The sequence below is a fragment of the Papilio machaon genome, chromosome Z, assembly GCF_912999745.1.
Source record: "Papilio machaon chromosome Z, ilPapMach1.1, whole genome shotgun sequence".
NCBI classification, from domain to species: domain Eukaryota; kingdom Metazoa; phylum Arthropoda; class Insecta; order Lepidoptera; family Papilionidae; genus Papilio; species Papilio machaon.
In genome coordinates this window covers 9380060-9396101 of record NC_060016.1, presented here as the reverse complement: position 1 = coordinate 9396101, position 16042 = coordinate 9380060, and the positions used below count along the sequence as shown (strand labels likewise).

Genomic DNA, 16042 nt, shown 5'->3' with positions numbered 1-16042 from the left:
ACGATGAAATGATTTAATATAATTCCCTGAACAGACTGGTTAAGATATATATTTAATCTCTTAAGATTTTTCTACTGTCTATATTAAAAAAAATTGTGACAAACTTCTCTGGCCCGGTGTGAGGGCGCTGCTATCGCGCTAGTTCTGTCACACGAGAAGCGCCTACTCTTTTAAAGTCAGTTATAAATGTAATAAAAAATTAGCTATAATATATGATACACAAGCTAAAACTGCTTTATTATTTTCGCACTTTAGTCCGCTAGACCAGATAAGCAGTTTGTAGTACTATTTTTCATTTTGAATTTCAATTTGCTTATAAACTATAATGTTTCGTCTTAAGGCAAAAAAAACCTAGAGCGCCTGTTGGAAATTAAAGAGCGTTTATCATAACCTGATTTTGTTCATTACTTAATACATACTAGCTTTTACCCGCGACTCCGTCCGCGCGGAATAAAAAAAATGCACACAAGATAAAAAAGTTCCTATGTCCGTCTCCTAGTTCTAAGCTAGCTCCCCATCAATTTTCAACTAAATCAGTTCGACCGATCTTGAGTTATAAATAGTGTAACTAACACGACTTTCTTTTATATATATAAGATTGATAGATAATCACTTAGATTATTGTGTTCTATTTTGCAGGTATATCTTCATTTTCAGGTTTATTAAATGGTTATTGCTTGCCATATTTAGCATTTAATAATGATCGACAACAATTTCTGATTGTAGGTAAAAAAAGTTAAAGTGTATTCTTGAATCGACACTATGTATTTTATTACAAAAACAAAATACGTATTTTCTCTTATAATGTCATATTTTTAACTCTTGCACTTGATGCACTTGGTGATCTGTCTAAAGGTATTATTTAATATTCAATTCACATTGGGCACTGCGTATTATATTACTGCGGCATTGACCGGCTCCAAATTTGAAAGTGGGTTTTTGTTTTCGTTTTGGTCCGGTCTCACGTAACACTATCCTGAATGCATTGTGCGAATCGATCGTCCAAACATAACTCACGTAATACTAGACATATGACATTTGTACCGAAGATTTTTTTTTCACAGAATACTGATGCAGATGCTTACTAGCCGCAATAATATGCATCTCTTTTTGAAATCTATTTCTACATATCCTTTCATCAAACTAGGAATAATTAATTGTCTAACCCTGTATTTTTATTTTTTTAAAAGTTTGATTAAGTTGATTGTTACATGTTTTGCTTAAACAAAGCATTCTAAGGGAAAGTATCTCACAAATGATCGGGCTATTTTCAAGTTCTGACAACAAGTACTTATGGCAGGTGGGCGTTGTTAGCGAAAGCCAGACCCGTTTGTAGAAGAGTTCATTTCCGTAAAAAGTACGCTAACCATACTTTCTACATTGCCTGGACTAATTCCAACTTCAACTTTTTACCAGGAATAGGTAAGTGTAAAGAGTTCACACACAGAAAAGGATGGGATCTCTTTCTAATGCCTTCCGTGATTTATTTTTCGAAAGAAGATAAGGAATAGGAACCACCTAGGGAATAGGGAATAGGAATAGGAACCACCTGCTCCTATTCCTATTCCCTATTCCCTATTCCCTATTCCGCAGGAAGATAGGACCATATATCTATGAATCACAGGCAAATCCATCATAGGGTAATAACCAATATCCAAATAGGATTTAAGTATCTCTTCATAAACTGCTAGCTATGTTAAAATCAAGGGAAGGTAAAGAATAATATGTCGAATAAGGATACTTTCCTCCGCAAAAAATCTAACTTATCTTTGGTTTCCAAGACCAAAATCACTGTATAAAATATATCCCTCTAATTATTTTTTACGTAACAGATATAACAATATGTTTTATTTAGAGATTTCGCTCTCAGAAACCACGGAGTAGTTGTTTATAACCTTCCCTTGTTCAACCTACCTTATGAATTGACCAATTTGGAAAATAAGAAGAAACAGAATATCAATTTCTCTTGGTTCTAAATCCACATTCTTCATTTCTAAGGAAAGTGTGTTATTCAAAGTTGCGTGTATTACGCAAACTATTATCTTAATGATAGTTATCCTGTGCTAGTAAAATAAAATGATGGCCGTAACCAAACTTGCCTGAGTCTTGGTGTACTACCTTTTATAGAGTCCAATGACGGACTTAGGGTATTGCGATTGTGTATTATTACCAAAATAGAACATATATTTGTTATTTCATTTGAAATTTGCAAGGGGAATTGATGGAGGAGGCATATTCTTTTTCTGCGCGTCTCCTCCGCAATGTCAAATGTCTATGGGCAGAGGTCGCGTCGTCATTTCGGTGAATTCAGTTGGCCGTATTTATTTTTTACCAAATCATATAAAAAAATATAATTTTTCCCATTTTAATGAATCCGAATTGAAATGTTTGTAATTTTCAGTCTAATTTACTTGAATAGTTTCTATATCTGAAATGACCTACAATTTCCATCGATGTAATCCAATGACATTAACTTACCGGTATTTAATTTCCGGCCAGACACTCATACCGTCCGACAACCCTGTCAGAAATCAGAGCGACCCGAGTCGATACCGGTTTAATTCCTGTGCAGAGACACTTCCTGACGCCACAACATCACATGGAAAATTACGCAATTTGAACTTAAGCGATCAATTCATATATATTGTCATAATCGACAAAGAAAAAAAACTTTTTCTTGACATTACATACAGACACTCCATGTTCCAATCGTCCACCACGAATTCAAAAAAGTAATTGTACGTTATGAAAGAGAAGTATTTTATAAATAAAAATTTTAAGAAAGATTATCATCAACCTGCCCTTATAAATATGGAGGGACGGCACAGTATGTACTACTCCTCCATACATCTCTATCAGCCGTCATATCTGAATTTAACCCCTTCTTCCTTCCTTCCTTCACGAATAAAAAAAAAAAAGGTATAACCAAAAGAGAAAAATCACGTTCATTTCATGATTCAAAATTACAAGTTGAAGCAATGTCGTTTATTAGAATAATTAAAGCTGTAATTAGATGTAGACTTTCATGAATGGAGTACCAAATTTATAAATAGTCAGAGGTCCTTTTTCATTATAAGGTCGTTAAATAGCAACCTAAAATAGTTTAGTATCGGGTGACGTTAATTATTATAAAAAAAAAACTAGTCTGCTTTGTAGTCTTGGAAGACAATTAGTGCACCCTTCGTCAGTAACGTGAAGTCAAAATGAATTGGGATTTTTCAGAAAAAACGATTTCTTTATTTAGATAAATAATTAGAAAATGCAAAAAAATAAGTATTTTCTGTAAATATTTTAGCACCTAAAGTGAGCAATCTTAGACGATTACTCTGGTAAAATAAGTTAAAACGCCATATTTTTGACCCATAAAATTTTGTATATATTTTAATTTTCTTTGTGTATAATTTAATTTAATTTTAAAATTACTTTTATTCAGTCAGCTAAGTACATGTTGATTATTTTTCAATTTGGTAAATTTCACCATATGAGGCCTTACTAAAGGTGTCAATTGGGTATTTCATCAAATATACAGTTTTGTGATATAAATTTCATTTTGTAACAAAACACAACTTGCATGATAAAATACATAAATAAAATGATTACATAAACTTCGGCTTTCTTACATTGTATGTTACGATAACAAGCTGATAATATTACTGGTACACGGTGTAGATCTCCAACTGCGAAAACGATGAGCCTGCAAATTTTAGTTACGCAAGTTACCTAGTTGTTTGCAGTAATTTACACCTGTGAGGGTCGCAGAGTTATATATGTGTATTGAATCTAATATTTTAGAGAAACTACGCTTTCCTTTTCATCATTTCATGATTTTTTGCTAATAAGAAAGTCTAGTTTATGTTCTTACAACAAAGGAATTTGTCGAAGGAACAATTATTCTTATCTTTTTACTATGAGAACCAAAGATATGTTTAAGTAATACGGTTGATTATTATAAATAAGAATTAATCCATCTAAATATTGCTTGAATTTTAATATAGTAGGGTAGTGGGGTATCTGTAGGGTTTAGACTAGCAGAACCAGTGAGCATCAAACTAAATTATGACAACTCACTAGCGAACCCCTGGCAACGTTAAAAATCTCACAAGATCCTCTTTTTACTATACCTTTTTTATTTTGTAATTTTTTCTAGGTCTAAGTATTCTGATAGAACCAACGGCGGTAACAACGCATGTCTCACCTGTTCAGATATTCTTATTTGCGTATATAAATGGATTACGTCAAACGGTGACATAAACAAGAGGCAAATGTCAAATGAAATAACGATTTTTTTGGTAAACCTGTCGTACCAATCTATATACTCGTATATAAAAGAAAGTCGTGTTAGTTACACTATTTATAACTCAAGATCGGTCGAACTGATTTAGCTGTAAATTGATGGGGAGGTAGCTTAGAGCTAGGAGACGGACATAGGAACTTTTTTATCTTGTGTGCATTTTTTTATTCCGCGCGGACGGAGTCGCGGGTAAAAGCTAGTCCTACATAAAGTGAGATACGGACAAAAGAAATTTATCTCTAAAAGTAAATAACCCGCGCAATGCTGTCAAAATTTCATGACATTCTAGATAAAATAATAAATATTTATCCACGTCATGTAGTATTTATATCGTCAAGAATTTCGCTACATTATACCTTATACCACTTAAAATAAATCTCATAAATATTGGCTCATTACACAACGTATGTTGGCCAACAAGCGACCGGATGTGGCCGGCATAAGACAATAAGCAGCGAATTAATTTCATTTGGAGCTCTAAATGACTCGTGAATCCAAAACGAGCACTTATTACATAACAACGATCATTTTCATTTGTAATGGACATCGTACGGATGTTATTGTATTTTTAATGTATGATTACAATAACAACTTGACAATAAAATTAAAATATTTTTTTCCTAAAAAAAATGAAGATATCATTACATAATATTTCTTTGTTTTTAATAATTGCTTTCTATTGACGAACGAATCATTTAAAAATCTCTTATATTTTGATACTAAGGCGCTTTGATTGCCTGGTTTACATTATTGCATTAGGACAGTAATCCCATACAAGCCATGCCAAAATCATGGCTTGTATGGGATTACTGGCGCCAGTTAGTGTTCACATTAGGCCAGTTGTATATGCGCGACATTACTGGCATAATGTAAACCAGGCATGATTTATAAAAGTAGCTTATCGTTATCATATAGGTATATGGACAATGGAATAAATTGATATAAAATGAAGTGTAAATAAAAATAGAAAAAATTAATTATTTTCAGTACATATAAATTTCTTTCCGCTATTGTATGTATTTAATTTGACATTTTTGATTTTGATAAGGGAACGAGTACGGAAGTTAGTACACGATTACCGCACTCATTACGTAAGGCGACCGCAATACTTCCATACAGACAAACGTGCCTACATGTAGTACCATTATCAAAGGGCGGTTAGTCAAAGCCGTCAAAAGAGAAATCATTGCGTATGTAATTAGACAATAATTTACACTCAATAGTCACTTATAAGGATACTTATTTTCCTAACGAAGGAAGTCGCAGGCGACATTTAGTAATATTAACACATTAATTACTCCACAAATTCAAAATCTCTCAGTTAATAGTCTGCTTGTTACTAGCAAAAATGAGCGTTGTTTTGTAATAATGCTATCAAAGGAGGACATCTTATAAAATTCGACAAAAATAAATATATTATAATAGATCGTTGTCCCGCTTAGCGTGCTGGTTGGATAGACGAAATGATTACGTGATAAAAGTAAAAAGCGTGAAAGCTAAATTCGTATCACCTTTTTAGTCGTCCTGTATGACTCAATGATGTAATCCGCCTTCGAAAGTCAAATCCATTTAAATCCAAGAGAGTTCGAAAGGATTACACATATTTAATACTTTGTTATTTTTTCCATATGATCTCTAGAACTATGTAAATTGTTATACAATGTAATAAACGAAATCGCCCATCTTCTCTTTAGGCTCAATGACTTATGATTCATACTTTACTTATGCGATCTCATTACAACACCACAAAATAAGAAGTCTTAACAACTGCTCATTCTGTGGCGTTGTCCACCCCTATAATGTTAAAATGGCCTTAAAGGTAACGGATATCCATGGTCGTTTAAAATCGCTTCGGTGTTTCCGCTGCTCGTTTGCCATATTATTTTATTAAAAAAAAAACTTTATTTGATCGATTTTTTTTTTGGTTTTAAACCATCTTTTAGACAATGTGAAAGATCATTCAATTTAGAATTACTTGCAACTTATAAAGCAAATATAAATTGCTGAAAACTAGTTTAGTATCGTATCATATATGCTTGAAACATAACAAAATATAAATCAAAATGCATAACAACGCAAACATGACATTTAACATCAGAGAGTAAAACTTTCACAGAACCTCATGAACTTGCTCGTAATATCGACTTTATTTATTTGAAATATCCAGTTGTTGCCGGCGGCGATGTATAGTACATAATAAGTTGACTATTGTACAAACAAAAACCTGACTATTACGAGATAAAAGCGAAGCCACCGTTAGAAGGTTCTAGATTAACCTTAATAATTCAATTGACTTACTTACTTATACTTATGTGGTGTTATCCGCGGCATTTTAATAAATTAATTTAACGTGATGGTATAATTTTTTACTCCATTTCATACAAAGAAAACACATTTACACACACATTCACATTACATACAAAAAAATCTTGCTAACAAATTATCGATTATTGATTTCGGTAGTCCCTAAATAAATCGTGCTTGCTTTTTTTTCAATAAAAATATAGTAATTAAAATCAAGAGCAACTAATTTAAACTCTTATATTTAATTTATACGGCATTTAAACAATATAATAACATTTAATAAATATGAGCAAATGGTGTTCGTGATTCAAGCGCCGATCACCTGTACAATCATGCTTACAGAGACAACAAGCAGAAGGAATCAGAGTTTAAATGGCAGCTAGATTTATAGTCAATATATTAGACTCTTAAACAAAACACAAGTTCTCATTAAAGCAAGTGGATAAACGTTAATTAAGTATATCAGATTCGTTCCTATTAAAGGCTGTTTTCACGGTATGTGATTCTACATACGGACCGACATGTAACTTAGAAACGATTTTATTTGTTATTGAGATTCGATTCTGTATGTCGGATTAACGAGGCAATTTCGGTATTAGAATTTTTCACTTCTTTTAAAAAGTGAAATATATATTAATTTTGTATTGATTTAAATACGATATATGAATTCTTATATATTGCGTATATTGTATGTATCTAAACGTTTTACATAAAAATGCAACATCCAAATCCTTTGTAACGTTCAAATAAATGTACCTCGATTCACAAATTCTACGCAGTATACCTACACGTACATATTGATTAAATCGCATTTATTATGTATAAAAATAATTTGTTTCCCGAAAATATTTTTGATGTTTGAAATGTAATTCATTATTAAGATCACAAGATGTATGGCACCCTTATTGAATTGTATTATTTATAGTTATAATTTTTATTTATAATTATAATAGTATTTTTACATTAATCGACTTAGTATTTTCTACGTATAAATATTTGAATTATGTAATAATCAAATTAACAACAAATTTACATTGATTTTTAGAACGAACCTCTTTAAACTTCATATTTTATTACCTTTTTATTATTAGAATTAGACACTTGTAAAATAACAAGAAGACCCTATATTTGTATACAGTATAAATCCGGTATTAAGTAATACCTATATATGTTACAATAATAAAACCCACGACAATGACCATAAATATAAGAGAGAGTTCCTATATCTACTTATAAAAGAAACAGATTCAATACTTTTTAATGAAAAAATAATTGATGACCCCAATCCAAATAAGCTCGAAGTAAAAACCTCTGACAACAAAAGACGAGATTCAATCCCACGTCCACAAGATCGATAGAAAACATCATATTGATGTTTCTTAAAGATAGATTTATAAATACACAAATATTTGTCATGACAATACCAGGGTTAAGGTCAAAGACTCAAACTACAAGCAAGATTTAATAGAAAGAATGAAAATTCCCTTAACTATGACATTATGAGGAAGGATAAATGATATCCTTAAAGTTAAAAAGAGCCGCAAATTAGAATCATTTATAATTTCTGAAAGAAGTTTACATTTAAACATATGCATATACAGATGTAATTAAAGTCAAGGTGGAAAAGAACGTATATGCAGATTTCTCATGCAGATTTTCACAGCATATTAAGCACTTCGAAAACAAAGGTTTTCATTCTGTTATTAAAATCCTAATCTTGATTATAAAGGACCTGTCACTTGACACTTAGTAATGTTTTTCTTGCTTTTTTGTATAAAATAATTTGTTGATATTAGTTTACTTAAAAATGTACAATACAAATTACATTTGCTATTGTTACGTTTTTTTTTTTGGATCTGTATCGTAATCTGTAATATGTATTCCTTTTTTATCAATAAACTAGCTGTAGCCCGTAACTCCGTCCGTGCGGAATTTAAAAAAAGGTGCCACATCTGTGCCAAATTTCATCGAGATCCGTTAAGCCGTTCTGAAGATACCTTCAAAAAAACATCCATTCATCCATCTAAACATTTGCATTTATAATATTAAGTACTACTCAACTATTTAGTATGTACTCTGAATATTTTTTTTTGTATATTATTCTAATATTAAATTTGATAATAAGTGTAGTGTTGACAAAGTAATTATTTCTGTTAACGGCTTGTCTTGTGATAATTAAATAATTAAAATTTAACATTTTACCGCTTTGTATCATTGATTAAGGATTTTTATTTTGTTAAAACGCCTGTAAATTGCGGAGCAGACTATGAATTGTACAGTAAATATTAGTACAGCTTAGGCATTATGTGTTCTACTAAGTCCACTGCATTCTATTAATATAAAAAATGCGTATTTATATCTATAGAGGGCAGTGAATACGTCGCTTTTCGACATAGAATTAAAATTGCAAATCATTGTAAATACAAATCTATATTTGGGTTTTTGAATAATGATTTTAATTCTTTTCTTGTAAGTAGGCAACATATGTATTTTGATACAGGGATCTGATAACTCATGGTTTCCTGTGAACAACAATCACCAGACATGTGTTTTTACGATGGGCTTCCACTGTTGAATAATTAAACTGATCTTTTGTTACCAAAATTGTTATCTCTGTCTTTTCAGAAAAAATAAGAGGAATGGTAATATTATTTTGTATAAATGCTTCAGTGATGGAAGCCTACGGTTAAGCTAGGCATTGTTCTAGGTTCTTAAGTTTAATTACTTCAGATGCGTATTGTAAAGTTATTTGATTGTTAGTAAACTTCATTTTTGAAGTTTCGTTGAAGAATAAGTCGTGATTTAATGAAAAGAATTCATGTAATTATCTTTTTACGTAACTTTAGATGTCATATACAGTATTAGTATTAACTAGTATTTTATTATTATTATTATTCTTTAGGTACCTATATTGAATAGCATATATATTCTTAATTTAATGATCATATTTGATGTTTGAATTTAAGTACATGAATGTAAAGTAAATCAATACCTAAATACTTAAAGCTATAAGGAAAGTAAGACAACCTTTAGGTATACTTCTTTTTGTTCAATTTTATTCAAGCCAATCGATCCGATTTCGTATCCCTAATTATTTCTATCAAAATTTCAGAAGTTCAATCGCTAGACTCAAGGTCGCCTGTAATTTATCTATCATATTGAATATGATATGATTGACGGACCTAAACACATCTATGGTTTTTGATGTTTATAATAATTATACGAGGTGTTCAATAACTCAAAGGTACATACGGGAGAGCATCATAGTTCCTGTTTTCCCAAGTACATATAGTATATACTAGAACTTCTTATCCAGCGAAAGTGAATGCCTCGCCGCGCCCCACCTGACCGCCTATGGGGTGGGCTTGAATATATATAAACACATACCCAAGGTAAACGGTATAGTGTAAAAACAGTTCCGGCGTAGAAACTACTGGAACGACCGTCCCCGCCCCAACATGCGAGGGATCTGGAGCCAAGTGGTCAGTGTTATTTAGGTTTTTTTTTTAACAATAGTGTTCCACCTTCGTCTTTTCTTGACCTTGTCAACTGAGAGTGATAGGATAAGTGTTTTTTTTTTCGTGGGAAAAATATTTTCGGTCGTCCATATTTTTTTGCTTTATTTAATTCCAATCCAGATCTGCCTTGACAATGAACTGACACCGAGGCTTTTTTTTATTTTTTTCTAAAGGCAAAAGTTTTGTTTCCAGCAATCTAATTAAAGTACTCATTGATAAAAAAAATAACTTTGTACTCCGTGCCTAAATTCTATAGAAACTTGTCATTATAATAGTAACGAGTAGTGGCTCCTTATTAGCACATATTTTATATTTACACTGTAACAGGTAAATTAAATTAAAGGTTACCAAGATATCTATCGTAATTAAACCTTTCAGACAGCGTCATTCTATTCTTACACTGCTGTTTACATAACAATAGGTAGTCAAATAAAATATTGACTGTTAGCAAATTTGTGTATTCAGTTTGTCCGCTACACACACACCTAATAGTCAAATATTGTTTTATCTCACGTAATTAACTCTGTCCAATGATTCGTTTTAAACCCCTTCTGCAGCATATTTTTCGTGATCTATGTGATGTTACGAATTTTTTCTTATAATACGAAGACAGTGTTAACATTTTAATTGAGCTTCCTGTCATTACTTACTTCTAGAAGATGTTCTCTTGAATTAATTAATTTAATTTGAAGTAATCTTGATTATTTTTTTATTTCTAATATCAGCTATTCACTTGTAACAGTTCTGAAACTCATCGTCAGAAATAATACATCCTTTAATCTGACAAGAATCTTTTAGACCTTGATTTTCTTTCACACATAAAAAAGTATTAGTTTGAGATTTGTTGAGAAAAAAGTTAAATGCTACAAATATCTTTAACTGGACTTATATCTAATTAAATTCAAATGTACAGAACGTTCTTAACTCGGTCATATGTAAAAAAGCTTAGTGTTAACAATTCAAAGTTGATTCGTGTTGTATACAAGTATTAATCGTTTTAAATCGCAGATTTTTTTTAGTTTTATTATTTTTGGAGTACAATGACCTTAATAAGATCATAACAATGAAATTGTCCGTTTCTAAAGATGTTTTTTGCTTAGAAATAGAGTCATTGTGAATTGTTTTTTACGTGACAATGTTTCTCATCATTGTTGTTGCCATTCATTGATAAAGTTGCATCAATAGATGACTTTGAAGCACTTTCATTTTCGTTGACTTTTTACAAAGAGTTATGATCTATGCAATTTAAAAGATAGGTCTGAATAAGGAAAACACAATAATCTTTATTGTTTATACAGTTTTTCCGACATATACTCTACAAAACATCAGAGACAACAAAGTGTCAAAACAAGTGTCATTGCTGTCGAAAGCTACTGTTAAATTTGGTCTAGAACAGGGGTGGCCAACCTTTCGATCGCGACTATTAGTCCAGTGAAGTATATAGCATAAGTATAGATATATACATACGTACAAAATAACGTTGCAGAAGATGCCCATACAAAGCTCTCACTAATACAGAGTCAGTTTTATGATTTCCCTTTTAATAAAATTAAAAGTAACGCATTATTGTGTTATGCGCGGAGCTGTCTCATTTAAGATTTCTCTAAGTAATTTGCAATTGATGTGTTCAGTGAACAGCAGTTATCTGGTTTAATCAAGTTGGTTACTCCTGATCTAGAAGGATATTAGCTTGCAAGATATAAATAAGATTACCGTAAAGTGATATTCAATTGGCGGTATCGTTAGTAGAATAGTCAAAGTGTGTCAAAATGAATAGAGACAAACAATGGACATGCTACCTATCATTAATTGTATAATTTCAGTTCTGGACAGTTACGATATATTCACTTTACGATTAAGAATATCGCTATTCTATTTATAACTAGCTTTTACCCGCGACTCCGTCTGCGCGGAATAAAAAATAGAAAACGGGGTAAAAATTATCCTATGTCCGTTTTATGGTTCTAAGCTACCTGCCCACCAATTTTCAGTCAAATCGATTCAGCCGTTCTTGAATTATAAATAGTGTAACTAACACTACTTTCTTTTATATATATATATAGATAATACTTTGTCCAAGGCTTAGAGTTGAAGATAATACTATTTTGGCGTTCCGAAAATGGTTGGACACCACATTTTGAGGGCGTTTGTTATGTAATGCGGATGCTCTCTAGCGCACTTAGATGCGTGAAGCACGATCGTCTTTCGGAAACAGTAAAAATTATAATACGTAATAAATGCGTAATAGGTGTGCGACGGGCGTTTGAGTTGACTTTATGTATGCATCCAAGAATGGTCGTGTTATATAACTCGACCGATATACGCTTTGAGAATTAATACAGTCATCGCTATTGTGTATGAAATCGACCTCGTTACGTCACTTTGGAAACCCTATAACAAAGAGTAGGTAGTAATAATAAAATTTAAGACAGAAGAAATGTTAAGCATAAATATTAATTAATTTGCTTTTAAAAGACAAAAGACTTTCTTGTTCATCTAACATTGACAATAATAATTCTAGTATTTTTTTAAAGTACGTTTAATGAAAAAACAACTTCCTCATACTTTTACACAAAATATCTGACGAAAATTATAATCATAAACATTTTTATTTTGAAAATTATGTAATCGATAAAAATATGCATAGTTCAAAGAGGAAGTAGACACTCGACCTAGGAACGTGTTTATTGCGAGACGAATTTAGCCTGAATCTATTTGTGTTATTAATATTAATAGAAATTTATGTAATTTTTATTACATGTTTTTTTCGTACCTCTACTTGATTGTTTATAGACTATACACAATTAATAGGTTAGAAGTATTTTTAAAATTATTTATTAATCAAGAAATAAACTATTAAATTAGGTGTTAGAAAAAAACTGTAGAGTTAACGTTTCTTTGGATCCGATATCGTAATTAATAATATGAATTCCTTTTTTATCAATAAATTGTCGTTGGATTTAAGTTGTCGCGAGTTATGCAATTGTTTTACAAGTGTGTCCTATCGTTTTCGAGTCGTGTTAATGAAACGGATAAACTTTCACGAAACGTTTTCACCGAGTTTACATAAGGTATTTGCGGATTTGTTGTTAAATGTGTTAAATAAGTTTTCATTTTTATATACAATCAATTTTGAAATACTCGCTGAAGACAAATATTTCTAAATATTTTTATGAGATGATATAGAAAGGAAACCGTAATGCGGCACATAAATAAATATAGTTTTTTATTTAAAAATGACGAATATATTATTTATGAATCGTAACTTACTTTCCTTTTGTTATTCTCTTGCTAACAATATTACGTAAGCTTCTAGACGCCCGCGCTATGACCCATGTTTTTCTCTAGCAATTACCTACTTACTGAGGTCAAAACGTGTCTTATACTGAAAGCGTCGGTAGTTATTTCCTTATTAACTATAAGTTTACATAATAGATTAACAGATATTAAATTAATTGTTGCTGCTATTTAACAATCAACTTCCCCACTCCCTATTTATTTATTTATAATCTAGCTGTCGCCCGCAACTCCGTCCGTGCGGTATTAAAAAAAACGTAATTAGTAGCCTATGTGTTCTTCCAGACTATGTTTTACATCTGTGCCAAATAACATCAAGATCCGTTGAGCCGTTCCGGAGATACCTTCAAACATCTATCCATCCATCTTAACATTCGCATTTATAATACTCGTATTAGTATGATTGTGCGCTGAACAATTGTCAACGAAAAAAGTCAACAAATATTTGAGTTTATATCCCATCTTGTTTGACAATTAAAACAAAAGATTTGTTGTTGTTTTTATATTTAATACTATCGTATTTTTATCTCGTACCTCGTAACCGTCTTGTAAGTGACATAATTATATTCAACTGTCTGTTGTCAAGACGCATGCATTTTGTTTGTGCTATTACTAAGCTATTAATTATACGAGTATGTATATTTTTTAACATTATGGTCTATTTTAAAGCATTATTATCCTTGTTACAGATTACCCTAGCGGTAATTCAAATCGCTCTAGTCACGGGCAAGGCGCTAATACCACAAGAACAACAAGCACAGCAACAGTTGGAACCAAAGTCAGCTTCGAGCAATGTAGCCCAGAAACGTGTGGGCTATGACTACCCTGCCCCGCCTGTGGATCTCGTGAATCCATATCAAGATCATGACGATCTTCACCTTCACGGAGACCATCATGAGGTGATAGAACATCACGACGACCATGAACATCACGGCGATGATTTCCACGATCATCATGATCATCACGATCTGCATGAAGAGCATCACGTAGAGGAACACCATGAGGAACATCACGATCACCATGACCATCATGACCCAGGGTACTGGAAAAAGAAACTGATCTGGAAGCCTGGCTGGAAGAAGATATGGAAACCATCCAAAAAGCAGATATGGAAACCTTCATGGAAGAAAATATGGAAGCCTATCTGGGTACCTACCAAAATTCCTGTTTGGAAAGATATCAAAGTTCCAGATTGGAAGAAAATTTATAAGCCCGTATGGAAACCTATTAAAGTACCGGCGTGGAAAGAAGTGAAAGTCCCTGATTGGAAGAAAATTCAAGTTCCAGTTTATAAAGATATAGTTGTACCCGGCTGGAAAGAAATTCAGGTACCTGCTTGGCGCAAAATATGGGTACCAGAATGGGTTAAAGTTGGCGTACCTGGTGAGAAGTACCTAGGAAAAGACCACGACGGTTGGGAATATACGTCACATGATCTATGGAAGAAAAAGCTAATTTGGAAACCTCTTTGGAAGAAATACTGGAAACCGGCAAAGAAGCAAATTTGGATACCGGACAAGAAATTGGTGTGGAAAGATGAGTGGAAGCAGATTTGGAAGACAGAAAAGAAGCAAATTTGGGTCGATGACAAAAAGTTAATCTGGAAGGAGGCTTGGCAACAAATTTGGAAACCCTCCAAGAAACTGGTCTGGATCCCAGACAAGAAATTAGAATGGAAGGAATCCTGGAAGCAAATTTGGATTCCGGATTGGAAGGATATTTGGGTACCAGGAGTAAAGAAGATATGGCGACCTGTTTGGATTTCAGAATGGTTCCCGTCTCCAGATCACCATGAGCACGTTCATGAATCACACGGTTGGGATAGAAGTGATAACAGCGCAGCAGCAAGCCAACAATCGGTAACAGTGAAAAAAGCTCCTAAACAATCAAGTCCTCAGCAACCTACACAGTCAACGTGGCAGTTCCCAAAATAATTAACTTAAGTTAACATATTTGGTTATAGATAATTATCAAAGATGTTCGCAGAGTCATAAGCAATAAGAGCGCTCGAGTTACCAGATCAACGAAAATCACGTCAGGATTGTAGGTAAATTCCGTATGCAAATTTAAATTCGTACAAAACGCTCTGCGAAACTAAATATTGCGATTGTTTCTATGAACTGCGAACATTTGTTAGTGTTGATAGCATTGCAAAAGAGGAATATTGAAGCTTTAACTAAATGATGTGGTGTATTTTAAAATAGGAAAATTACAATTGTTTTACAAAATGTCTGTGAAATAGTACCTACTTATTAAATAAAGCGTAAGGCAACTTATTAATAAAGTAGCAAGGCCTATTGAAATGGGACGTAATGATGAGTAACAGTGAATGTTAAAAATAGACACTTAAAAGCCTAAATTTTACGTACTTTTTAAGTTTTACTTTATAAAGTTGACATTGCTTTGTTCCATCTTGTCAATTAAAGTAATTCTAGTGCCAGAAACTGAGACAATAGTAATTTGACAATTTCCTCGCAATCACTCGAAATGATGTAATCGACTTGAAAAGTGATGAAGCCCACTGATTATTGTGTTATGTTGTTCTTTGTGTGTGTGTTCTAGTTGTTGTTATTGCTTTAATTTTAAGTGAATTTTAATAGATATAGCTGAACCAATGAAATAAATATAAGTT

General features: G+C 32.2%; 1 protein-coding gene across 1 annotated transcript; it reads left to right on the top strand.

Moving 5' to 3' along the window:
- The first annotated feature begins 10005 nt into the window (after positions 1-10005).
- Positions 10006-16042, top strand: LOC106717336. Its single transcript, XM_014511191.2, has 2 exons — positions 10006-10077; positions 14100-16042. Exons 1-2 carry the CDS (start codon positions 10054-10056, stop codon positions 15342-15344), a joined length of 1269 nt encoding a protein of 422 aa, XP_014366677.1. The 5' UTR covers positions 10006-10053; the 3' UTR covers positions 15345-16042.